We start from the raw sequence: 25,477 nt of genomic DNA on the forward strand, positions 1-25,477 counted from the left end.
TGCTCTCTGGGAGTAGTAGGTGCACTTTACGCCTACCTTTCAGGGTCTTGGGGTAGGCTATTTTTCTAACCCTCACTGTTTTCTTACAGTCCCAGAGACCCTCTACAAGCTCACATAGGTTTGGGGTCCATTCGTGGTTCGCATTCCACTTTTGGAGTATATGGTTTGTGTTGCCCCTATACCTATGTGCTCCTATTCCAATCTACTGTAACTTTACATTGCTTGCATTATTTTTCTTGCTATTACCTGCATAATTTTGGTTTGTGTAGATATATCTTGTGTATATATCTTATCCTCATACTGAGGGTACTCACTGAGATACTTTTGGCATATTGTCATAAAAATAAAGTACCTTTATTTTTAGTACTTCTGTGTATTGTGTTTCCTTATGATGTTGTGCATATGACACCAGTGGTATAGTGGGAGCTTTACATGTCTCCTAGTTAAGCCTAAGCTGCTTTGCCATAGCTACCTTCTATCAGCCTAAGCTGCTAGAAACACCTCTTCTACGCTAATAAGGGATAACTGGACCTGGCACAAGGTGTAAATACCTCTGGTACCCACTACAAGCCAGGCCAGCCTCCTACACTTACCAGTTCCTCTCTTGTTCTTTTCGCACGCATGCGCTTCCCGGACGAGCCCTGAAAGAGAAGAAAAGAACATAGAAGAGTTGAAGAACCAGAGAAAAGCAACAGACGATAATCAGGAAACAAAATAAGAAAAATAAAGAAAGACTTATTCACCACACTATTATAATCTTCAATAAAGCACAGTACTAAAGATAACCAAAGCTCTGTGTCGTCCTTTAACCCGACCAACCACATGCCAGTACTATAAGCATCAGGTGCACTGATAGAAGCTGCAGTAGCAATTGTAGTATTGGCACCAGAGGGTCAAGCAGTAGTTGGCACAGGCTTGCCAAGTATTTGTTTATGAGGATGACAGTGAGGATTAAAAATGGTCTAAGCCTTTGAAGTGTGTGGGGAGGGGTGATCGGAAGAGCCAAGAAGAATGAGGCGTATTGAAGGCAGGTAGCAAGATTAAACGCACATGAGCACAAGTTGCCGGAAACTAAAATATAAAAAAACACTCTGATTTAACTTCTTTACTGTTAGAATACATCTACATGCTGTATTCACTGATCTCACTTCTTGCTTCTTCCATAAAAGTAACAAAATGGCGAACGATCAAAAGCTTGCAATAAAGGCTAAACATTAGCTGCACGGCAAACGAAAAAAGTGTGGATATAAAATTCAGTAGAATTTAATACTCTGTCAACGTACGTTGCTTTTGTGATTACTTTCCGTCCTCTTTAACGTGAAGGGAATTCCAATGGGAGGAAATAAAGTCTGATAATTTTACCCTGTTGTGTGTTGATCTAAACCCCAAAACAGTAGGCAGTCGTGGAGACCTAAACACAAAAGTAACAGGAAAACCCGGCGTCTTTGCTTCGTTTGGCCTGCAGGCTTCTCTCAGACCAGAAAGATAACACGACCCCCTGCTATAGAGCTTGCGTGGTTTGGCGGCATGGTGACAAGCGAGTGGGGCTGTAAATATATCAGTCACAGTATTCCGAGCTAGAAAGCCACCAGCGATTTAGCACAAACAGTTATAAGTTTTGTTTTCGAAAATGATTGATTTCTCGTTCAAATCTATCCAAAGCTGCACTACCCAGGCATCGCGATGCTGGTAATCATATGCCAGCGTCTTCCCACTTCTCGTAGCAACGGGTTTACCTGCCTCGCCCAGGGAACTGGAAACCAAACACAGCACGATTACGTGCTTACCACGCCAGAAACCAGCTTCCAGTGTACACGTGCGTACGGAGGAAAAGAAATTGAGATAGAAAATTAAAATAAAGAGATCAAAGAAGATGCAAGGGGTACTACAAGCCAGTCGGATGCCGCCAACAGGAAGAGCAGCTGGACAACCCTGACCCCTGACCTGGCGGCGGGATTTCCCCAGCCACTGCCCAGTGTACCAAGAAGAATGAGTAACTCAAAAAAGAAAGTCACTTTCAACCAGAGGCCGATTTACGGTGAGTACTGCACAATAAGCACAAAAACGAGCCCCCAGGCAACAATATGAAAAGAGAGACGTATCTTTATTTCGAATTTCAACAAGACCAGTCGCTAGAGAAAACACATTTTATCGTCATTTTTTGTAACCGTACTTTTGTAGCATTGTGTGGCAAGAGAACATTTTTATGTAACCATTTAAAAAAATAATTTTTGATCCAGTGTTGTGGGATATGCAAGGTGGTATGACTCAAACAAATGAAAACAAGGTAGATGAAAATTATACAACAGTAAAAATGCTCGTGCGTTACTTACCACACCCGTTTTATGAGAATAGGAACTGTTACGTAATATCGGGTCAAGCACCCTAGTATTTTATGGCCACCAATCTGCTCCCGGCTGCGTCACTGCGTATCAAAATGGCAGCAGACTGTATTCATTTTGACCGATTGTGAGAGTAAGTCACCCAATTTATTTTAATAGGTTAAAATAAACATAAAATTAGAGAATATTATTCCAGTAACAAAATATTTTGTTCGAATTTAAGAATATCCATACAAATCTAAACTGAAAGCAGCGTACACTCATCACACAAAGCAATACAATGTATTACATACATTTAGACATTTAGATTTTATAAGATCAGTCTTTTTCAGGTACAGTCCCACAGCCAAACGTGATCAAATGCAAGGTGATATTATTACACAGATATGCTTACATCAGTCTTGATCATGTGAGCTCCACTGCTTCGACAAATGAATAAAGCATTTACTAGTTTTGCTGGAAAGAGTGGAAAACCAGGAAAATGGAAGAACTTAAAAAGGTCATCTTGTGGCAATGGCAACCTAAAAAGACATCATTTCACAAAGAAACTTTGTGATAGAAGATGGGAGAGTGAGGAAAGAAAACATTTTTTCCTTTACAATGGCTCGTTTTATTGAGTCAACATTAAGCAAAAGGCAGCAAGTCCGGATTGACTGCAATTGTCTCAGTGAGCTACAGGCCAGGGAGCTGCCTTGAGAGCAGGATGGGCCACTTCCACTTGAACAAGAAAGCAAGCATAGCTGCAGTCTTGTCACGACCATACTGCGGATGGCCCCGTCCACAGAGTTTGATGTGTTTCTTTCATATATAGGTGTCCCACCACAGGTCTGTCATCTTTTGTGTGAACATTTTCCTGGGTATTTCTCCTGGCTGTTTCCAGATTCTTTCCCTGCATGATCTATATTTTTGGCACCATATAACCTGTTCATTTCTAGAACTAGTATTATCAATGTCCCATGGGAGCTTCATCTTTGATCACTTGGCTCAGGTGTGGTAGGAGGGGCTCTGAAAGAGGAATAGGGAAAAAGACTGTGATTTGTTGAACTTTAGGTTCAATTTAATTTGATTTAGTTTCATAAAGCGTGCAAATAACCACCAGGGTGTCCTGGTACTGTCAAAGTAGGAGAAAATATCCGACTTATAACTGAAAAAGGTGAGTTTTCAATAATGTGCAAAAACGCAGCAGATGAAATTCGGCACACATGGTTGTTGGAAGATTGTTCCAGCCTGGGCAATAAAAACAGACAAAGCACATCTGTCAGTATGCATCCTGCTCAATTTTGGAATGCTTGCGAGATGTAAAAAGCTGGAACGAAATGATCTGACAAGTAAATATCAAGCGAACAAAGATGTCATAACTTCTAGGAACAGACCAATGTAAATATTTATGGTAGAAACCGAGAGCCTTGAAAAGACGTTGTTTCCATACAGGGAGCCAATGAAGTGTTGAAAGATGAAAAGAAATCCTGGTATATTTGCGATGATCTAAAATGAATCCGGCTGCCACATTCTGTATAAGTTAGAACCTACAAAAAAGTGTAGAAAGTCTTATAAACAGAGAGTTGCAATAGTCTAACCTGCAAGTAATGAGGGATTGAACCAAAGTTTTCTCTAAAGAACTAGGCAAAAAAAGCATCAATTTCCTCGAGGCCTTTTTGATAAAAAACAGGTGGTAGTTAATTTATTAATATGTACTTAAAGACAGTTTGGTGTCAAAGATTACTCCGTATATTGTGGGCACTGGAAGTAGGAGTAGGACAGGCAGCTTTTGGTGGAACAAATGAAGAGGTTGCCTACGGCCGGGACCTCAGTCTTAAGCCTTAGTAAAGTGGTGTTCATCCAGCCATTCACAGACTGCAAGCAGCATTTAAATTGGCCCAGGAGAGAAAAGTCCTGTACTTCTTCTAAACTCAACATAATTTGAGTATAATCTGTGTAAAAATAAACTTGAAAACCAAAGGAGTCAATGAGATTGGCTAATGGAGCTGCATACAAACTAAAAAGCGTAGAGCTCAATGAACAACATTATGGAACCCCGCCCAACTTACCTTTACACCTTCATTGCTCTTCAAGCTATAATCCTCCAGGGGGTGTGGATTACGAAGTAACAGAACAATACATGCAGAAACTGTGTAAGTAAGGGATTATATACATATATATAACCTAGTGGAGGTCGCCATTAGGTAGTTATAGTTAGGACCAAGTTTCTATAGGAAAAGCATTTTTTGTTTGGCGAATAACTTTGGCGCCCCTTGATGAATCTTCACAAAATCTTCCAAGAAAATACGACGCTCACTTGAGCTGCTGTCTGTAAAGTTTTGGGGTGGTCCATCTTGGAAAAAGGGGGGGGGGGTCCCAAAACACCTTTTCCCCATTCATTTTTCCATAGGGATTTTGAACAGCGATAGCACGAAGACTACTGGATGGAATTATACCAAATTTTACAGATTGGCAGATCCTGTTCCAGAAAACGAGATTTTGTTGTTTTGGTGTAAATTAATTCAGTAGTTTTAGAGAAATGAAAGAAAATCCACATTTTTATATCTAGGAACACAAAGGATTCCCGACTCCTTCAGATGTTGTGCTGAGATCTGATTGACTGCCAACACTTTAACAAGGAAGCTGTTGACATGTTGGCAGCCATCTTGGGACTCGGTTGAAGCCGAGTCCCAGAAAAAAAAGAATAAAACTACAAAAGGGACCAAGGTACGAACACCCTGACCCCTTAGCTCTGGTGCTGAGGTCCCAAAGGACCCCCTCAGGGCTAAAAAGCATATTTTAAAAACATTTTTACTGTGATTTGCACCAGGGTTGCAAATCTGCGGTAAAAAAAAAAAAAAAAGCTTGGGCTCCCGTGCTTTTTCTTAACTAAGGTCCTGGGTGGGCCAGGTCCTGGGGGAACTCTTTTCTTTTTAATAGGGGGGAGATCTCCTGCCCCCCCTGCACCCTAGGGATCACTGCCCACCGGGGCAAAAATGCTTTTAATAAGTGGGGGAGGCCCCGAAGATCACCACCTCCCTGGGGCTATAATGAAATATGAGCGGGGGATCTCGTGTCCCCTCTGTGCCCAGGGGACCACTACCCCCGGGGCAAAAATGCTTTTAGTAAGTTTGGGAGGCCCAATAGTCCCCCACCGACCCAGGGACCAATGTTCCCTTTAAGGTGCGCACACCATGCCTTTCTCCACTGCGCAGACACGTTTGCAAAGCACGCAATTTCCTACTACGTCACAGCCTGCATCACGCGAGAGCGTAAAACCGTTCGTCAGTGCTGCATTTAAAAAGCAAGCAGCATGAAAATATGCTCTTTTTGCAGCAGCACAGGACAATTAGCGGCAGTCCACCCTGAGGAGAAATCACTGAATAACGTTTGTGATTTTTCAGGGCTTCAGAGTTACAGCAGGTCACGGAATTTAGCTTCTTCTGGCTGGAGGGCATCGGGCAGCATTCAGGGCAATAAATCATGCTTATCAGCAGGCTGGCTGGCTTATACAGCTTGGGGTGATCGCTTGCTAGATAAAATGTTTATTTTGACTACAGTGCTGAGGGCATTGTGTTCTCTCCAGTGCGTAATTTGTAAATAAAAAACGTGCCAGTGCCCAAAGCCCTCCTCTTAAACATGCGGCTGCCGCAACTAAATGTGCGAACACGGAATACTAAGGCAGCATGATCCTCAAGCCATCTCGGGCCTCTTCAAACAATTTAAAGCCAGTCCCTGCCCCTTCATCTCACTCTTGCAGCTTTCTGTTTTCTCCCATTGTGATGCTTTTTTGTTTTTTCTCTTCCTCCATTTTTCCCATTTTGTCTTTTACTCACAGTAAATGCTTGAGTAAGAAAAATAAGTGCCGGCCCTCAAAAATAAGTGCCAGTGCTCTGCACCGGAAACAACAATCTGTGATATCATTCACCATGATGTCACTTGTATACTGCCCCACTTGGTTAGTCCCCCCACCTCTTATTCTTTTAGGACTTGTGTCCTGCATTTAAGAGATTTGAAAAACAAATTTTTATTTTTCGGCTCCTTGGTAAACTGTGAACATTTATTTTCAGCGCAAGACACTTGTACTATATAAATCAAGGCAACTTATTGAAGGACATGTTTGAAAGGCAGAACGAGTGACGTTTTAACCTTTGCTAGAATTTACATCAACTGGTGTGCTCTTATGGAGATGTGGCAGTTAGTACCATACGCTGTTCTGTCCCATTAAAGCTTGCCCGGTTTTGAAGCTTAGCGCAGCAGGATTGACACTGAACCTTCAACCCTGCATCTTAGTTACGGCTGAATGGAGTATACATGCCAATAGACCATGATTCAGGCGGAAGGCTCCATGTTTTCAAAGGATAAAATGGCTTTATAATAGCTGTTTTGCGCCGGAAATTGCCTCTGCTTTCATAGAAATGAGTGGGAGAAATACATTCTCATGATTATATTTTTTTTAAATCTGCCTCTTCTGAAATGCTGGCATTTTATGATGAGCCGTGCTAGAGTTAAGATAATGTGGAAGTACTGCAGGTGGGTGGCTGTAGAGAAATCACGTGCTACACTGGAACCTAGTTGCATTCTTCTTTTCTAGTGTTTTCAATTTTTTATCTTGTGAAAGAACAGCAAATGTAACTGTCCCACAGCCTGTCTGTTGCACATTATATTAAAGTTCCCCGATCTTCACATGCTGCAATTTTGCTAAGTGTGGATGATGGTCTACATTTTGTCAGGCTAGTATAGGATGCTTATTGGCAGTTCTGTGAAAAAAAGCCATACCAGAAAACAAAACAAGATTAAAAAAAATATCAAACGTTGCCCTTTCAGTGGTTTTTGGAGTGCAAGTGATTCCTAGCATGTTAAAAAAACAAAACTTTCCTTTCTTTGAATGGTGTAGTAAGGGAAATGTGCAGCACAAGGCCAAATGAAGGGAAAATGAAGCATTGCATAGTAAGCAAAAGAACAAGGAAAAGAGGATAGTGGAGTTGATGATGATGGAATTAGAGTTACAGACGAATCCCTGTAATTAACAAAAACACAAAAGGAGGATCCTCTTCAGATTACAAGCTTTGACAAAGTGTTTAAAAATGTAATGACATTTAACGTCATGTGTGGTCATCTAGAATATGACGTCACTTCCGCTATTCCAATTTGGAAAAGTCACCATTTGGAGAAGAGGATGATGTCTCTCTTTTCTTACAATGTCACTCGTGCTTTATTTCCCTGGTTGTGTTTTACCCCTGCTGCTTGTAATAACTTGTGCACAGCTGTTAAGATGGCACTGCAATTGTTTTCTTTCTTAAAGACTCTGGCGCCCTCAAGGCTTGGACCGTATGATTTAAAGACTATAAAGAAAGGGCGATAAATATAAGGGGTTTACAGTTTGGGATGGAAATATGCTTTTGGCTATTACTTTTTTAGATATTTTCTTAGAAACGTTTGCGCTTCTATAACTACAGTGCTTTCTGAACTGGGTTATTTGTTTTTATAAACAGTCCTTCTAATTGACTGATTTGGAACCGCACTATGGATAATCAGAATGCCTAGCCTTAATAACATGCTGCAAAACTGGAGAACACAAGAAGGATAGGTGCCAAATGCTGTACTCTGTACTTTAGGTCACAGATTAGGTAGCTGGTTATTGTGAGGAATTCCTAGGGTTATGGACAGGCTGAAGTCACTGTCCGCATTAGCGATCCTGGGACTAAGAAAACTACGCCTTAATTTTGTCTGTTTGTTGAGCCCCCACAGTGACATCAGTTTGTAAGATGCACTATATTCAGGGCCACTAAAATTATGCAATTGGTTCAAATGGTTCAAATGTTACTAAAATGCACCGACACATGAAGATGCACAGTGGAAGGCTGTTCTTATCACCTTTCTGTTGATTATAATGCTATTACAAAATGAGCTGCATTATGCTGCATAGTGTGCCTTTCCTTGCTGCATAATTTACTCATCTCTGGCATATAATTAGTCCCTCCCGTACCACATAAATCCAGGGACGCGCTGATTGGAGCAAGGTGGCAGGGGCGGGAGACGAGCCCCCTTTAAAACTGAACGCGCGCCCGCGGGACGTGCTGATTGGAGCAAGGCGTCAGGGGCGGGAGACGAGCCCCCTTTAAAACTGAACGCGCGCCCGCTCCCGCGGGATGCGCTGATTGGAGCAAGGTGGCAGGGGCGGGAGACGAGCCCCCTTCAAAACTGAACGCGTGCCCGTTTCCGCGGGATGCGCTGATTGGAGCAAGGCGGCAGGGGCGGGATACGAGCCCCCTTTAAAACTGAACGCGCACCTGCTCCCGCAGGACGCGCTGATTGGAGCAAGGCGGCAGGGGCGGGAGACGAGCCCCCTTTAAAACTGAATGCGCGCCCGCTCCCGCGGGACGCTCCCGGGCAAAGCCTGGGCCAAGTGCAGGCGAGCCAATCCTGCACCCGTCTGCGACCGGAGGAGGCCGGGCCGTCCCATTCCTCTTTATTTCTTCATCTTTGTGCCCAGCATCGCTAACCTTGACCTACAATAGCTGGGTCTGAGGAGTTTTAAGTTCACTCCAGGTGAGGGGTTCCATTGTAGTGTGCCAGTAGGGCCACAGCCGGTGGGATTAGAGGGGCCAACTGCATTTTTACCAAGTGTTCGAGTGAGGGGTTTGTAGAAAAGTACGCAGTTGGTCTGAAATAAGAGGAAAAGATGGGCAGATGGAAGGGGGCGGGAGCTCAAGATAAGCATGAGAACAACAAAACCCTATATGGATTTCTTCAAAAGGCCGTTGGAGCACTAGAAAAAGAGATAGAAATGGTCCAGCGTCACTTATCTGCCCCTGCACCCTCAACCCCTAGCTGTCAAGCCCCACAGCCACTTCAGTCATTAGACTTACAGTCTGGACCGACCACCCCTCCCATTATCCCCTCCAGAAACCCTCAGGAGCACCCAGTTGAAACTCCGGATGATTCCACTGCTCTTTCTGTATCGATTCTGCTAAAGGTGGGTCACAAATTATTGTCAATTCCAATAACAAAGGGAAAAGGAAACGAAGGGAGTCTATTATAAGGAATAAACGAACCTGTATTTCGAGCTCCCATAATCCGGGCTTGGTTTCTGGTAATGATGATATTACAATTCCCCAAGAAAGTGTAAATGGACGACCGGCAATTGATTGTATAATGGAATCCATAAAAGAAGTGTTTACCAAGATGCTTCACCCTATAGTAGCCCGTCTCCAAGCGATTGAGGAGAAATTGGAAGGGCTTATTAAGACCCAGTTGCCGGCATCTCCTCCCCCTGCAGAATTTCAATCTTACTCTCACCCCTCCCATTTGAGTCAGCCTTGCGTCAGTGATGCCAGACTTTCCGCATTAACGAGCAAGGGTCTTATCCTTTCCAAGAACCACGAGGGGGACTCACTTGACAGAGCGGTTAACATCTCAAAGGATAAGCATCCTAAGGTCCCCGCCCCTCTCTCAAAAGGATCTGGAGGCCCTGCTTTTTATAAGGATATTGCAGCAAATGTTAGTGCAGCTAATTCCATTTATGAGCATTCTCAATCAGGCCTTCCGAAGTCGGTGCAGATCAACGGCGGGACTAGATCAAGAGTGTTACATCTTCCACCGGATTCATGCTATACGTTCTTGTTATCACTAATGTGCCTGAACTCAAAACCAACACCCCGGAATCTTTCACTGAACTGAAAAACAAGGTCATACATTGGCTACATGTAAATGCTAGGTTTGCATTTCATATGATACCTTTGATACTGATGGTGAGGAGGGTGAGGTGGGTGGGATCGTTGGAGAACCTCGGCACAGGGGGCTGTATTGTTATTAATTTTAATTCACCAGCTCTTGTCCAGCAGCTCTCTTTAAATGTTCACAGACCCTATCCTACAGCAGGGGAAGTTTCCCTTTGTAGATTGCAAGTGTTCTATCCCCCAGCAGCCACAGCTGCTAATAGTGAGCCGTTAATGGCGCACAGAGTCTACCCCGGCATCCAGCCACAGTCTGCCCCCGAGTCAGGTCGTAGACCTACCTCAACCTCTCTCTCTGAGGTAGATTGACTCAGTGATGGACTACGGGGAGCAGGAATGAGTTGCTATGAGACTGAGCATATCGTCTACCCAGTTCCTAGTGGACTTACTCCATTCATACCATCCACTCTGACAGATCCCTGTATTCCGAGAATTAGTGAGAATATCGTCTTTGGAACCAGTGAGGAGGGGGGGATCCTGCAATCCTGGGTCTATTTCTCCTGTCAAGCTATTGGACATGAATATGACTGTTTTCGTACCTAGCGGGTGAGTAATCCACAGGGTAAGAAAGAAAAGGGTCAAGTCATGATCATGGGGGACACCAAGATTTTAAGCTGTATTCCCCCTATCAGAGCGCAACCCCCGGGTAAAACTTGGCAAGAAAAAACAGACGCATTTGATACTGTTCTTAGTTGGAACATAGCAGGGCTGGGGAGCAAAATGCAAATTCCAGGATGGGGCCAATTTATAGACGAACATCAGATATGTCTATTCCAAGAAACATGGGCATTGGGGCCCAAATATAGATCAGGCTTTAAAAGCTACTGGGTTGCAGCGCGTAAGGCGTCTTCTGGGAGACCATCGGGCGGGCTACTTATATGGCTAAGCTGTTCTCTAAGGTGTAAGGTTGAGGTTGTAGATATGAGCTGCCCTGATTTACAGGCCTTACTAGTATCGACCCTCAGGGAGAGATCTTTACTAATAATCAATATCTACTGTATAACAGGAGTGTGGCAGTAATTATGATTCTGACGCTCTGACCATACTGGACAGCTTTCTTCATAGCAACATTTCATCCTATTTCATCTTAATTGCAGGGTACTTTAACTTTACCTTCGAGTCCTACCCTTTGGTCCAAGAGTTATATAAAGAAGAGGACGCCTATTGGAGCATCCCTCAGTTAGTGTCAAGTAAAAGACCCAGATTGAATAGAATAGTGCACCAAGTTGCTGATATTACATTAACACATGGTCTCCGAGCTTGCAATGGTCGCTCCCGTTCAGATGGCAACTTGTACTTCAACTTTAGGCGTGGTGCTCACAGGAGTCAGATCGATTATATTTTATTTGACATCCGTCTGTGGGGCCATATGTCTGACATGAGGGTGCAAGAACATGAAGAGAGTGACCACGATCCACTGATCTTATTGACTAGGGGTCTGCTGCCTTCGCTTGAAGTTCCCCACACTAAGGCATATGCACAACAGCTCGCCCTGACAAATAATAGACGTAATGTCAAATGGGAGTCTGTTATTACCTCCTCTGGTTCCCTTTCATTAATATACAATTTATTAGCAGACCAAATGGAGCACATGCTTTTGCATCTAGAGGACGTTGACGGGCTTTTAGCAGCTCACACTGAACTGTTCAACTCTTTAAAGTACCTTCTCACAAAAGAGATTATTAGTAAACCTAGGAAAAAGTACAGTGCAAGGTGGTTTAGCAACACATGCAGGGAAGCCCAGCGTAAGCTATTGAGAACACTGAAAGAGAGTCATGCAGAGCATATAAGACAAGCAAGGAAGGACTACAAACAGGAATGTCGTAGGGCGCGCAGGAGCTGGGAGGAGGCCAGATGGGTAGCTGTCCTGGAGACTGCAAAAGTAAACGATATTTCCAGGTTCTGGAAATTGATAGCAGATGACAGTAGAGATTCATCCCCCCGCCTGGTACCTCAATCCTCTCTGCAGTGTGGGCTGAGCATTTTGGTCGACTATATGAAGGGCCATCCGAAGCTACCTCTAGGAACCTTGACGATAGCTCGATTTCCGGGGCCACCCCGATCAAATTCACTCTAGCTGAAACTAGAGCTGCAATAATTTCACTGAATTGGGGAAAGGCCCCGGGTCCTGATAAGATCCCGGGCGACTTATATAAGACAAGACATGATATATGGGCCCCTTACTTAAATTTAACATGTAATGCAGTTGTGGCAGGAGCACCTGTCCCACCCTCTTGGAAAGGGGCCGAGATAGTTCCCATCTTCAAAAAGGCAGTCCCAATGATCCTGCCAATTACCGTATTATATGTCTTCTTGACAACTCCCAAAAAATGTTTTGCAAAGCAAGTTTTGTTCCATCTTGACAAATTGATTTCAGAGTCCGAAGCTATATCCGATCTACAGGCAGAGTTCAGACCCGCAGTCAGCACCATAGATCAAGCCCTGAGGTTCCTGGCAATCAAATGGAAGAATGTGGACCTGGGGGGGGTAATCTGTGTGTGGTTTTCATTGACCTCAGAGCTGCATTTGATTTGGTCCCCAGGAACTTGCTATGGTTGACACTATCCAATATGGGTGTTCCTATAGGCCTCCTGAAACTCATTGTTCGATTGCACGAGAATACCTACGCACAAATTAGGTGTGGTAAGGGCGGCAAACTGACAGACCCTGTAGCTATCAAAAGAGGAGTCAGACAAGGTTGTGTTCTAGCCCCTACCCTCTTTCTCCTATACATAAATAATTGTATTCAGTATTTAGAGAATTGCACCAACGATTCGCCCAAGCTGGCTGGGAAGAAAATACTGTGTCTGCTATATGCGGACAACACTATCCTGCTAGCCAAATCACCGATGGGAATTCAAAATTTGGTTAATCAATTCTGTGTCTTCTGTAGAGACTACGGGTTGGATGTTAATGCTAAGAAAACAAAATTTATGGTATATAGTGCCTCAAGAAAAAGATTACGTGCAAGAATTGTAATGAATTCAATTCCGCTGGACAGAGTCTCAGAGTTCGATTATTTAGGCATTAGGCTAACGGACTCTGGCAGTTGGGAGGCTGCTATTTGGTAAAGGGGCACTCATTATAAGCCAAAGAGGTGTGGCATTAGTGCGCAAGGCTAGAACTGCAGCGAGCCCCCCCTTGAATCCAATCTCTGAGATTTATAAAGTCCAAATCTGTGCTGCGGCCCTGTACGGAGCAGAACTTTGGGGTTCCCACAGAAAATTGGATATTTTACAAACCAAAGAAAATCACTTCCTTAGACACATATCCAGGTTAGGGAAGGGCACACCAATGACCCCTCTCAGACTCGATTTAGGATTAAACAGCATCAAAGCCACAGCGGGTCTGAGACCGCTTTTATACTGGATCCGTTTATGGAAAACTGACGAACTTGAACCATTCAGGGTGGCAATAAGAGAACTTATAATATCCTCACAGGGATGGGAAAAAATCCTTTGGCTGAAGAAGACGAAATCTGCCTGGGATAAACTAGGTTTCCCTCACTATTGGAAGTACCCCGAGTTGATCCCTGCTAACGCTAGACAACTTGTCAAAGGGAGATATTGGGAGAAAACCAACGAAGAGCTTTTCCACCGTAATGGGATGGGCAGGTTAACAGTAGAATTTTTGCAAGTCAAACATGAACCCCGGCCCGAGAACCTCATGGACCTCCCTATACTTGCACGTGCCCGCTCTTTATTTCTCCAGCTAAGATACGGCACTTTGCCCGTTAATAGCTTTACGGCCCGTTGGTCAACAACCAATCCCACGACTGATAGATGTATATTTTGTCACCAATGCAAGGAAACAACTGAGCATGTGCTGATCTTCTGCCCCCTATACAAGAGCTCCAGAGGGAGGTGGATCATTCCTCTGTGTAAAGTCTTACTACTGCAGGACCGAGCTAATGCTTTCAGAATATGCAAATATGATACATCCACACTGGTTGTAAGCTCAGTTACCAAATATCTGTCTGTAGCTTGGTCCATTCGTCATAGGTTCACCTTAGCCCTGGGGCTCTAAGCCGGTCAGGTATTCTTTTGTCTATGGATGAGGATTTTAATTAGATATATCTATTTTCTCTTTTTAACACTTAGACGTGTCATGTATCTTAACTCTAATGGGAATTTCACTTAATTATTGTGTGGTTTTTAGAAAAACTCTCGGATCACTAGGTCTCTCTTGTGTGAAGTTAAGGCCTTATTAGTCCATATCGATGAATTTTTAGTTCAGTTGGCATGGCATCTTATTAATTATATATTGATATGATAAGAAATGTATCAGTCCACAAATCGATCATGTTACCGGTTTCAGTTTTATGGAATGTATTAACTGTATTTATTCGAATGATGGACATAAGTTTTTATTATTGCCATGTATGATTGTTTTAGTGTATCTACAAATCGATTACGTTATCGGTTTTAGTTTTAAGGAATGCACTAACAGTATTTATTCAAATGTTGGCTACAAGTTTTTATCATTGTTATGTATGATTGTTTTATTGTATTTTAATGGTCTAATTTTTTTAATCGAAAAAATAAATAAAATAATTCCAGTGAGCCTGCCTCACTATATTCTGACAAGGTGTGTACATGAAATGGGGAAGAAATGCAATTCCTTTTTTTTTTGTTTTTTTTGCTGATTACATTTTTAGGGTCGAGCCTGTGAATGCATGTGCTAGCGCCTGTGTCTTGGTTGGGAGACTCTGTTGTGTACATTAAAGGGCTTGGAGCCTGCCTGTTGCTTACTATTTGTTGGCTTGTGTGGCACTCTTCTCTACAGCCTTGTAATTTGTCCCTGGAAGCCAAGCATAATTTCCATTCCTCTGTGTGGAGCAGGTACCAAGCACTGATTGATTCAACTTAATCTGTGCCCCTCCTCTGCTCCTGACGTGATTGAGATACTATTTTGTTCTTTTTAACTTCTAATGCCCTGCAAAAAGTTGGCTTGTGACTGACAAATAAAATTGCAAAGGTTTATTTTTTAGAGCTAACTTTCTTTTATTTTTGGCAAGTCATCTTTTCTCACTTTGCACTTATGTTTTCTTTTGTTTTTGGTCATGGGCACTTTTCTCAAACTTTTCTCATCTTCTTCTCAGTATTGCAAAGCGACATTGTTTCTTTATTATGTGTAATTTCTGAAATGGTGGTTTAACACATAATCGTGCAGTACACCCCAATTCACCCCAATCCAATCCAGCCCACTCCAATCCAAACCACTCACCCCAACCCAATCCACTTCAGTCCATGACACTTCAATCCTCCCAACCCATCCCTATCACTCCAATCCATCCACTCCACCCTAATCCACCCCACTCATTCCAACCCACCCACTCCAATCCAGTCCACCCCACTCAGTCCAATTCACCCCACCCCAATCCAATGCACCTCACCTCAATCCAATCCACTCCAAGCCACCTTACCCCAGTGTCCCCCACCCCAGCCACTGTTTCAGGTTAAATGGCAGCAACAAAGCATATATTACACTTGTGAAACACTCATAACCGTTTAGAATATCACACCTTACTGAGTTTCAATTTCCAGAGTCTCCTTGTGGTTATGTCATACTTACTTCTTTTATTACCATTCTAACATAATAACCTACAAAGTTAGGATAATTAAAAACATATCTCCGTGTCAATGTCTGCCTGAAGGAGTTAGTATATTCTGGGCACAAAGCCCTGTGTACCATTGTGAGGAAATGGGGTTTCACGTTAAATATGCTGGATGTTAGCGATAAAAACTTTTATGTGGCCCACCCATCCCCATGAAGTTTCTAGTTTGCCTACCTCAACCACTCATGCAGAACAAATTCCAGGTCTATCATTTGCACATCACCAAGTAAAGTGTTCTGGTTTGTTTTGATCCTATTAAAATGATTGTTTCCATCACACAGAATTACCAAAAATGTGCTTTAGAATCTACTGAAATATATTTCAAAATATTTGTACAGTTGATTTGCAAGCTATTTATATGAAGTATGCTAGAAAAAAAACCTGACATCCTGCAGCTTTTCATTTCACACTCCCTGAACATCACGTTTGTCAGAAGGTTCACTTTACAAAATACTCTAACTTTGCAGTCAGAGACAGAAAAGTAACCACTAAACTCCAGGATGAAAAATCAGCAAATTGTAAGAAGAAATAAGCATTGGACTTCTGTCTTTGAACTCACAGCAAACGTGACAAAATAAAAACAAAATTTAAAGGCACTTTTCTTGCTCATTCAGTTTCTGTATGAACCGAATACCTGTTCTTTGTCAGCTCACCAAAAAGGGTCAGTAGGACCGAAAAATAGCTCATCCATATAAAAATTGATTAGTCCTAGCGAGTGGGCGAGCAGATCTCTCGAGGCCTGTAAAGGCTGCATCACAGAAGGTCTAATGCATGATGCCGGTTTTTAAACAGATGGTAATATGGAACCATGACCTCACCTGGGTTCATCTAAACTGAAAACCCACGTTTCAGTTGCTTTTTCTAGTGGAGCCTCTGGAACTGGCGTGCACATTGGGTTTGTAACTCCTATAACTTAAGCTAAATATCTTGCTTACAATTGCAGAGGGTAAACATTTAGATTTGAATGGGCAGGCATGAGTACCCATGAAGACCAGGTAATCTGTAGACATTCCAGGTGGGATTAGGGGACTCCTGATAAACCAAGTTCATGATCCACACCTCTTCTTCTCTTACAGGATGGTCGGACAGTGCAAAGTATAGATTTGAATGAGCTGGCGTATGTAGAAGAAGGACCAGGTAAATATTTGGTACACCCCATTCTGGGTCACCTGGCACTTATTAATATGACAACGTGCTTTAACCAACATTTAACCACTTTTTCTTCTATTGCAGGCATCTCAGATAGTACAGCTCATAGACCAGAAGAGGCAGACGGGAGTAGTAGCAGAAAAAGCTGGTTATTAGTTGCTAGTTTTTCCTTGTGGTGCATCTAAGAACCATTTTTAATTCTTTGCAGGCATCTCAAACAGTGTAACACAAATTTAAACAGGCACACGTGAGTAGAAGCAGAAAGACAAGGTAATTATTTGGTAGATTTCCCTTGTGGTGCACTTTGTGTATTATAATATGACACCATACTTCAACCATTTTGTCTTCTTTTGCAGGCTTCTTAGACAGTACTACTCATAGTAGATTAGAAAGGGCAGACATGAATACAAGCAGAAAGACAAGGTAACTATTTGTTAGATTTTCTTTGTGGTGCATCTATGAAATTGGAACATAACCATGTGTTTTAACAATGTTTTATCTTCTATTGCAGACATCTGAGACAGTGTTACAACTAAATTTGAAAGGGCAGGCGTGAAGCAGGCAGACCAAGTAATTATCTGGCAGACTTCACTTCCAATGCATCTGGTAGAATACAAACTGGCAACCTGTTTTAACCATCTTTTCTTCCATTGCAGGAATTACAGACAGTATTCATACAGAGTTGGACGGGCAGGTGTGAGAATAAATAGAAAAGTCCAGGCAATTACTTGCTACATTTTCCATGAGGTAGTTCAGGACTGTCTGACAGACAGCTTTCATGAGCATAAAAACCAACTTTAAAAAATCTTCCTTTTTTGCAGGCTTTGCAGCATAGTGGACTCAGGCTGATTTCCACCAAAATATTAATGCGCAAAGTTGTCACTTCTGTAGAGGACAACTCTTCACCACAAAGAAAGAAATGCTTTCTTGTGTTCAAAGAAGAATAGATTAAAGAAATTGTGGAGATTGAATCACCAAAGTCACGGAGCAAGATTTGCGTGCAATTGGGAGAGCTATTGCAATACAACCCAGATGTAGGCCTGATTTGTAAAGTATGTGCCTAAGCAAAGATTGCAGGAGACTTTTCTACCGGGAAGAAACGGAGCGATGGCTGCAGCTGGACTACTTGAAGCGCATCTATCTAGCAAAGTTCATGAATCTGCATTGGTGACCCTAAGAAACAAAAGTGCTGCTATCAGGCTATGTTTTGGAGTGCACATCATGCTGACAGAAACTGCCGCTGACAGAGCAAACAGACTCGAAGTGGTTTAACACAAAGATCCCTGCCTAAAGAGATAAAGATTCTCATCAACAATGTGTTGCAAGTGGTCAAGATGAACACTTCAGTGTTGTCTGTGCCAAGCTCACACAAGCTCCACCCCCTTTCACCAATGACCCCAACATTGCTGCTCACAACCTCACACAATGGCTAACAACCTGCACAGACTCCCTCGCCCCACTGAAAAGTAACAAAAACACCCGCAACATCAAGACCGCACCCTGGTTCACCACTGAACTCCAAGCGTGAATGCCGCAAAACTGAGAAAGCATGGCGCCAAGAGCCTTCCATGAACAACTTCTCCACCCTCAAGCACCACCAACCATCCGGACCACCAAAAGGGCTTCCTACAAAGAACACATAGATAGTAATTCACATAACAGCAAGGAACTCTTTACCATCATCAAAGAGCTCACCAAACCCAAATCCTGTACCATCGACCCCTCTCACACACAGAACCTCTGCAACTCCCTTTCCAACTACTTTCACCTCAAAATCTTAGACATTCACAACAGTTTCACACCATCCGCACCCACCATCACCACCACTGACACCACCGACATGACCAACAACACCACACACCCCACACCAACCAACTCCACACTTAGACCCCTACCGACGACGAAGAAACTGAAAAAAACATGAACTCCATCCACTCAGGCTCCCCAACTGCCCACTGCCCCCACCACATCTTCAACAAGGCCAGCCCAATCACCGTTCCCCAGCTCCGCGCCGTAATCAACAGCTCCTTCGACGCCGCAACCTTCCCAGACACCTGGAAGCACACCGAAGTCACTGCACTCCTCAAAAAACCCAAAGCAGACCCGGAAGACCTCACAAACTACCGCACAATTTCCCTTCTCCCCTTCCCCGCCAAGGTCGCTGAGAAGATAGCGAACGCCCGACTATCTCACTTCCTAGAGGAAAACAACGCACTCAAGTCTGGATTTCGCAAGAACCACAGCACTGACACTTGGCCCAGCAAATCAACACCATAACATCCTCCTGTTTCATTACGCTTCACATGCTACGGAAGACCTTCAAATGGATTCCCATAGAAACCAGAAAAACCGTCACCCAGGCACTCATCAGCAGCAGATTAGACTACAGAAATGCCCTCTACGCTGGTACCACAGCCAAACTTCAGCAGAAACTCCAGCAAATCCAGGATGCAGCCTCACGTCTCATCCTCAACCTCCCACGCCACAAACACATCTCCGCTCACCTCAGATCCCTTCACTGGCTGCCCATCAGAAAAAGGATAAACTTTAAAGTCATCATCCACGCTCAAAAAGCGCCCTCCCCAACACTGGACCAGCCTACCTCAACGAATGAGTGAACTTCCACACACCCACCGGACTCCTCCGCTCTGCTGACCTCACCCTCGCCACAGTCCCCCGCATCCAACGCACCTCCTCTGGAGGCAGACCCTTCTCCTGCCTTGCATCCAAGACCTGGAAATCCCTCCCCACCAACCTACGCAAGACCCAGGACCTCCTGACTTTCAGAAAGCACCTCAAGACATGGCTTTTTGAGCAGTAAACAGCATCCCTCCCTTCCTCACCCCGACACAGCGCCTTGAGACCCTTTTGGGTGAGTAGCGCGCTTAACAAATCTTTTGATTGATTGATTGATTCAAGACATCCATGACCACCTCATATTTTATGTGAAGATACCAGACAGCTGGAGGAGCAAGAACTATGCCTTTGAGTTTTTGGAGGCCATCAACAGCATGATACGCTCTGACACCATGGCAGAACTTCGCAGTGCTCAATATCATACATTGATAATTGATGAGAGCACAGCAGATATTTCAGTTACAAAAATGCTCATCGTCTACTTTAAGTCCGATCTGTAAGATCAACAGAACACAAAACGGTGTTTGGGGGAATAGGAGCTCTGAGTACATGTAATGCGGAGGCTATCACTACAGCTGTAAGAGACTTCTACATTGCCAATAAACTGGAACTTACAAGAATGGTCATGTTTACATCGGATGGTGCATCAGTGATGCTCGGAAAGAACAATGGTGTTGCTGCCCGTCTTGAACAATCCATTCCCCATCTAGTTGAGCAGCACTGTGTTGCTCACTGAGAAGATTTGGGAGTTGATGATGCCTGAAAAAAAGTGCAGATGATCCGGGAAATGGAGATGTTACTGTGGACTGTCTACACTGTGCTCTCCCTGTCTCCTGTAAAGAAGTCCAAGCTGGACGAAATAGCATTGGTCACCGAATGTGAAGCAGTCTCCTTTCAGCCACTAAATGAAGTGCAGTGGCTTTCAAGGCATTTTGGAGTTGGTGCACTCTTGCGTAATTATGAGTTTGCGCTTAAATATTTTGAGCATGAAAAGGTTGAGGAGAATGACCCAATTGCTAAGTATTGCTACAAGAAACTATCTGACTCAAACTACTGTATTTCACTTGCAGCACTGTACGACATTCTTAGTCAACTTGCATCTTTATGCAAGTTGTTTCAGAAAAGCTCTTTGACCACTGTATAAGCTGTGCAGTATTTAAAAGCAAACATTGACCAAATCAAGGAACAGTAGTTGGGCAACACTGTCTTTTGGAGTAGCTCAGTAAGAAATCTGATGGATTTGTACAGAGAGGACCGAGAGTATAACAGTGAGCTGATTTTATCTTTCATTAAACTTCTTTGTGAGCATATGGAAAGAAGGTTCCCAGCAGACAAATTGAAGGAATGGACAAGCAGCAACAACACAATCACAGTTTGATTTTGGGATTGAGAATGTACAAAGACTTGTTGAAAAGTATAAGAATGTCTTGGTCCTGGGTGATTGTGACACCCCTGATGACATTGTTCAGCAATACAGATAATTATGTGGTGGCAGAACATATAAAAAGTGGATTGTTTACGACCTTTCAAGACATGGTGATTTTCACTCTGTGGAATGCTGCACAGTATAATGTTGTATGTCAGCTTATTGATGTCTGTGCACCCTTTTCAGGCTTCAAGTGCAGACTGCGAATGAGTATTCAGCCTCATGAACTCAATCAAGTCCAAATTAAGAAACAGACTCGAGGAGAGTCACCTAGATATGCTGATGATGACCAAGGCCTACCTCTCAAATGTGAAAGTTGACTTAGACCGAGTTTATCAGCACTGGAAGAATGGCAAGGAGCAGCAAGAGAAACAAACATGTCACACATCTGATGTTGGCACCTGACTTGTCTAAACTCTGATGCGGCTCCTCCTACAGTCCATGTGTGGGTTGGGTAAGAACATTTCTCAGCCTGTCTCTTAGCAGGGGCATCATGGTATTTATTAGTAGTGTGTTCATCAAATTGTAAATGTTAACTAATTGTACAACTTGCTCTGTTTGATGTGCATGGCCCTCTGCAGCACTTTGAGAGTATTCATTAAAGTTTCATAATGGTTCAACCTCCTGATTTCTGTTTTCTCTAACTGAGGTGTAGGTGATACTTAATAGGTCATGTTCTTGGGGTGTGCCACCAGGTTACAAAATTGTCTTAATGCCCTATTACATGGAACAGTGTTTATAAAAATATCCCATATTTGCTTTAGTGGTAAAATAAAGCTATGGAGAGGCAAATGCCAAAGATCTTGGTAGTTATGCGCTGCGCTTGCGTGAATAGTCAATTTCTTGGTGCACGTATCCTTGGCTGCAGCGCACAGAGACCTTACTCTGCTGCACACAGAGACCTTACTCTGCTGCACACAGAGGAAAAAAATTTGAAGGAACATTGCCAGTGACCACAACCTCGCTGGGGCGAATAATGAAACATGAGCGTGGGCCGCACGGCCCCGTCTGACCCCAGGGACCATCCCCCCCAGGGCAAAAATGCTTTTAATATGTGAGGGAAGCCCGCTGGCCTCCCCCACAGCCCTGGCGACCACTACCTCCCCGGGTCTATAATGAATTATGAGCTGGGGCATTCGGCCCCTCCGCAGCCCTAGGAATCACTGTCTCCCTAGGGCACATACTAAATAATGTAAAGGGGTTATGTTACAGACCCCCATTAGCCCTGGAGACTACCACCTCCCCGGGAAATGCCTATGTTGGAGGGGAGCCTGCGGCCCCCTTCAAGGAACCACTGATAGCCCTGGGCACCGCCCACCCCCGGGATATAACTGTGTGTTGTAGCTTGGGCGCACTTTTGAGGCCTTGAGGCTTCCCCTGCAGTCCCAGCTAACCCATAAAGGGTTTGTTATAAAATAAAATAAAAAAATGCAGGGACCACAGTGGTGCCTTTGATGGCTTCCCCCGTTGCCCCAAATAGCCCATAAAAGGCAATTAATTTAAATAAAAAAAAAAAAGCTATAGCTGAAGTGTGAAGATCACAGACCTTCACATTGAGCGTTCAGGGTTCGAGTCCAGCCAGACTTAAGGTTCATACTGAAAGGTGAGCTTCCTCTTTTTCAGTACAATGTTTCTTTTCAAATTGTGCAGAAATATCTAATTCTAAGTATATCATACATCAAAGCCTAAAACACTTGCTATCTCTCTCCCTCCCTCTCACTTACTCTGTCTCTTTCTCTTTCAGTCTCCTTCTCCCACTCACACACCCACTCAAACTCTCACACACCCACTCACATATCCACTAACAGCCTGATGCACCCACTCACAGACCCACACACACACTGACGAACCCACTAAAACACTGATGTATGCACTTTCACACCCAGAGACTCTTACAGCCACCCTCACCCCCAGCTACACCCTCTCACACCCATGCTGACACCCAGAGAGGCCAAGGCCAACTAATGATGCACACGGCCAAAGGGCCGTGCACAGCATGGGGTTGGGCGCAGGTTCTGGCTGCAGGCCAGGTCTTGCGGGCAACTGCCGCTTCACACAGGCAAAGGCTGTGCACAGTGTAAGGTTGGGTGATTATAGGGGGTTGGCCTCAGGGCCTGGCCACAGGGCAGGCCTTGTGGCCAACCGCCGCCGCCCACGGCTTGGTGGTTGGATTAACATATCGTAATGCAAATTACTATACGTTAAAAAAAAAACATAGAAATTCACTGAAATTGTGGTTTCAGGGGCGTTATAGTTAGGAAATAAAAAAAAAAAATTTAACGCTTATATAGCTTCCTTAGGGCACAAGTTATAGTTACTTGAGATAACTATAACTATAACTGGTGAATTTCTATGGTCTGGTATGTTTCAAATGTGAGCCTAATTATAACCCCCCTGTAACCTTTGGTTGTTTAAGTGAAAAAAATAATAATATATATATATATATATATATATATATATATATATTTATATTACCTACTGGCAGTCGCCAGTTAGGACCATGTTTCCATAGGAAAAGCGTTTTTTGACTTGCCTATATTTTTGGCACCGTTTGAATAATCTTCATGAAATTTTCAAAAGAAAGTGTGCCAGTGATTCTAGTTGTGCATGGAAAGTTTTGGGGTGGTCCATCGGGGGGGGGGAGGGGGCGGATAGAAAAAGTGTTTTTTCCCATGTTAAAGTGTGTTTCCTATGTTAAATACCATAGGAGTTTTGAACATGGCTACAGCCCAAACCGCTGCATGGAACTTCACCAAATTTGGCAGAAAGCTAGATTTTATTCCGCAGATTGTGTTTTTTTTGTTATTTAGTGTAAATCCGTTCAGTAGTTTTTGAGATATTAAAGGGAAAATAAATTTGTATATCTAGGGCCACGGATCCGTCATGACATTTTTGCAGCAAATTCACAAATGTGCATACCAACATGGATGCTGTGATTCGCTGGTGGTAACCTGACCAGAAAGTTGCGGCCACCATTTTAGGCTATGGGACACAGTCCCCAGGGCTAAAAAATAAAATAAAAAGTGGTATAAGGGGTCAGGGTGGAGGTACCATGACCCCAGGGATGTGATATAGCGGTCTTTCAGGGTCAAATTATGACTTTAAAACAATTTTTTTACACCATGTGAGATATTTGCAAATTCGTCGCAAGGGTGAATTCACGAATATCAGCGAAAGCAATAAAAATAAACATTCACGAACAGCCCGGTTGCTCTTAAGCGCGACAGGTGCTTTTGCACCCCACGCATCTCAACATTGCCGCTGGCTCAATTATGAGTCGGCATCAATATTGTGGGCTGTTCCTCACTGGGGTGGGCGGAAACACCGCTTCTAATGGGGCCCATGGGAAGACGGCCGCACTGGCAGCAACCTGCCCGCGGGAGTTTGGCAGGAGGCCTTTTTCACCTGCCAAACTCTTAATGACCTCCTTAATCTCCAAAAATCTGATATTTACCATTTAAATATATTGTTTTAAGCTATACATCTCTCTGTGTGTACTTAAACTGTCTCCACATTCCACAAAGTATTTCGAGGTAATGCTTGTTTTTTTTAATTTGCATTAGGCATGTCCGAAAACATGCCTCAACGCGCATATGAAATATATAGACAATAACAAACAGGCAGACTACACACTAAAATAAACTTTTTTTTGTAAATCTATTTTTATTGTCAAAGGCAGTGACAAAGAAAAACATACATCAGTCAATACAGTTGAACAGTGCTGCCAAGGTGAGATTGCTGTGGTGAGAGAGCATAGTATCGTCAGGGGATTATCGCATAAGTATAGGAGTATGTGTCTGGGCAGAAATGAGTGTGTTAATCAGGAGCATACTAAAAGCTGTGTGGCCTCATACTCAACAGTAGGCACCTTCCTGAAGGGCACCCTGTGTTACTTACTATTCTCGGGGAGCGCGTGCAAAAGTGTATCGAGGATTTAACTCTGGCACAGTTGGTATCTTGCTATCAGCGGGGGAACTTGGGATAGCAGGGGAAGGACTCATGTGCGTGACCAGCCTACTCACTATAATATATAATGGATATATAGTAATTGCGCGTATGTGCTCATGGAGAGCGCATGCCAATTCTGGATTCCAATTTTACAACAAACATAGGGCCTGATTACAACTTTGGAGGAGGTGTTAATCCATCCCAAATGTGACGGATATACCACCAGCCGTATTACGAGTTCCATAGGATATAATGGACTCGTAATACGGCTGGCGGTATATCCGTCACTTTACCGTCACTTTTGGGACGGATTAACACCTCCTCCAAAGTTGTAATCAGGCCCATAGATTGCAATTGGCGCAACGTCAGCGCTTCCGCTTGAGACCACTGCAGCAAGTCTTGAAGCCATTTAGCATGGGCTGGGGCGTGTGGCGCTTTCCAGTGTGTGGCTGTCAGGCACTTAAATGTGACAAAGTCAAGGTCAATAAATCTGTGAGTTTGCTTGTCGCCCTTAGCACGTTGGCGCAGTCCTAATAGGCAGGACTCCGGGTTAAGCGCTAGGGCGTGATCAGTTATATCGGACGTACATTCAATTATTTGTTGCCAAGCTGCGTGCAGTGGCGGGCAATCCTATACCATG

The 25,477-nt window shown here is 43.6% G+C and overlaps 1 protein-coding gene across 1 annotated transcript in view; it reads left to right on the forward strand.

Annotated features, from left to right (window-relative positions):
- Positions 1-1,765: 1,765 nt before the first annotated feature.
- Positions 1,766-25,477, forward strand: part of LOC138264479 (uncharacterized) — a 182,715-nt gene continuing 159,003 nt past the window's right edge. The window contains exon 1 of the mRNA XM_069212585.1: positions 1,766-2,038. Within this exon, the coding sequence (XP_069068686.1) occupies positions 1,990-2,038 (49 nt within the window). The 5' untranslated portion in view covers positions 1,766-1,989. The remainder of the gene's footprint in view (positions 2,039-25,477) is intronic.

The sequence above is a fragment of the Pleurodeles waltl genome, chromosome 1_1 (genome assembly GCF_031143425.1).
Source record: "Pleurodeles waltl isolate 20211129_DDA chromosome 1_1, aPleWal1.hap1.20221129, whole genome shotgun sequence".
NCBI classification, from domain to species: domain Eukaryota; kingdom Metazoa; phylum Chordata; class Amphibia; order Caudata; family Salamandridae; genus Pleurodeles; species Pleurodeles waltl.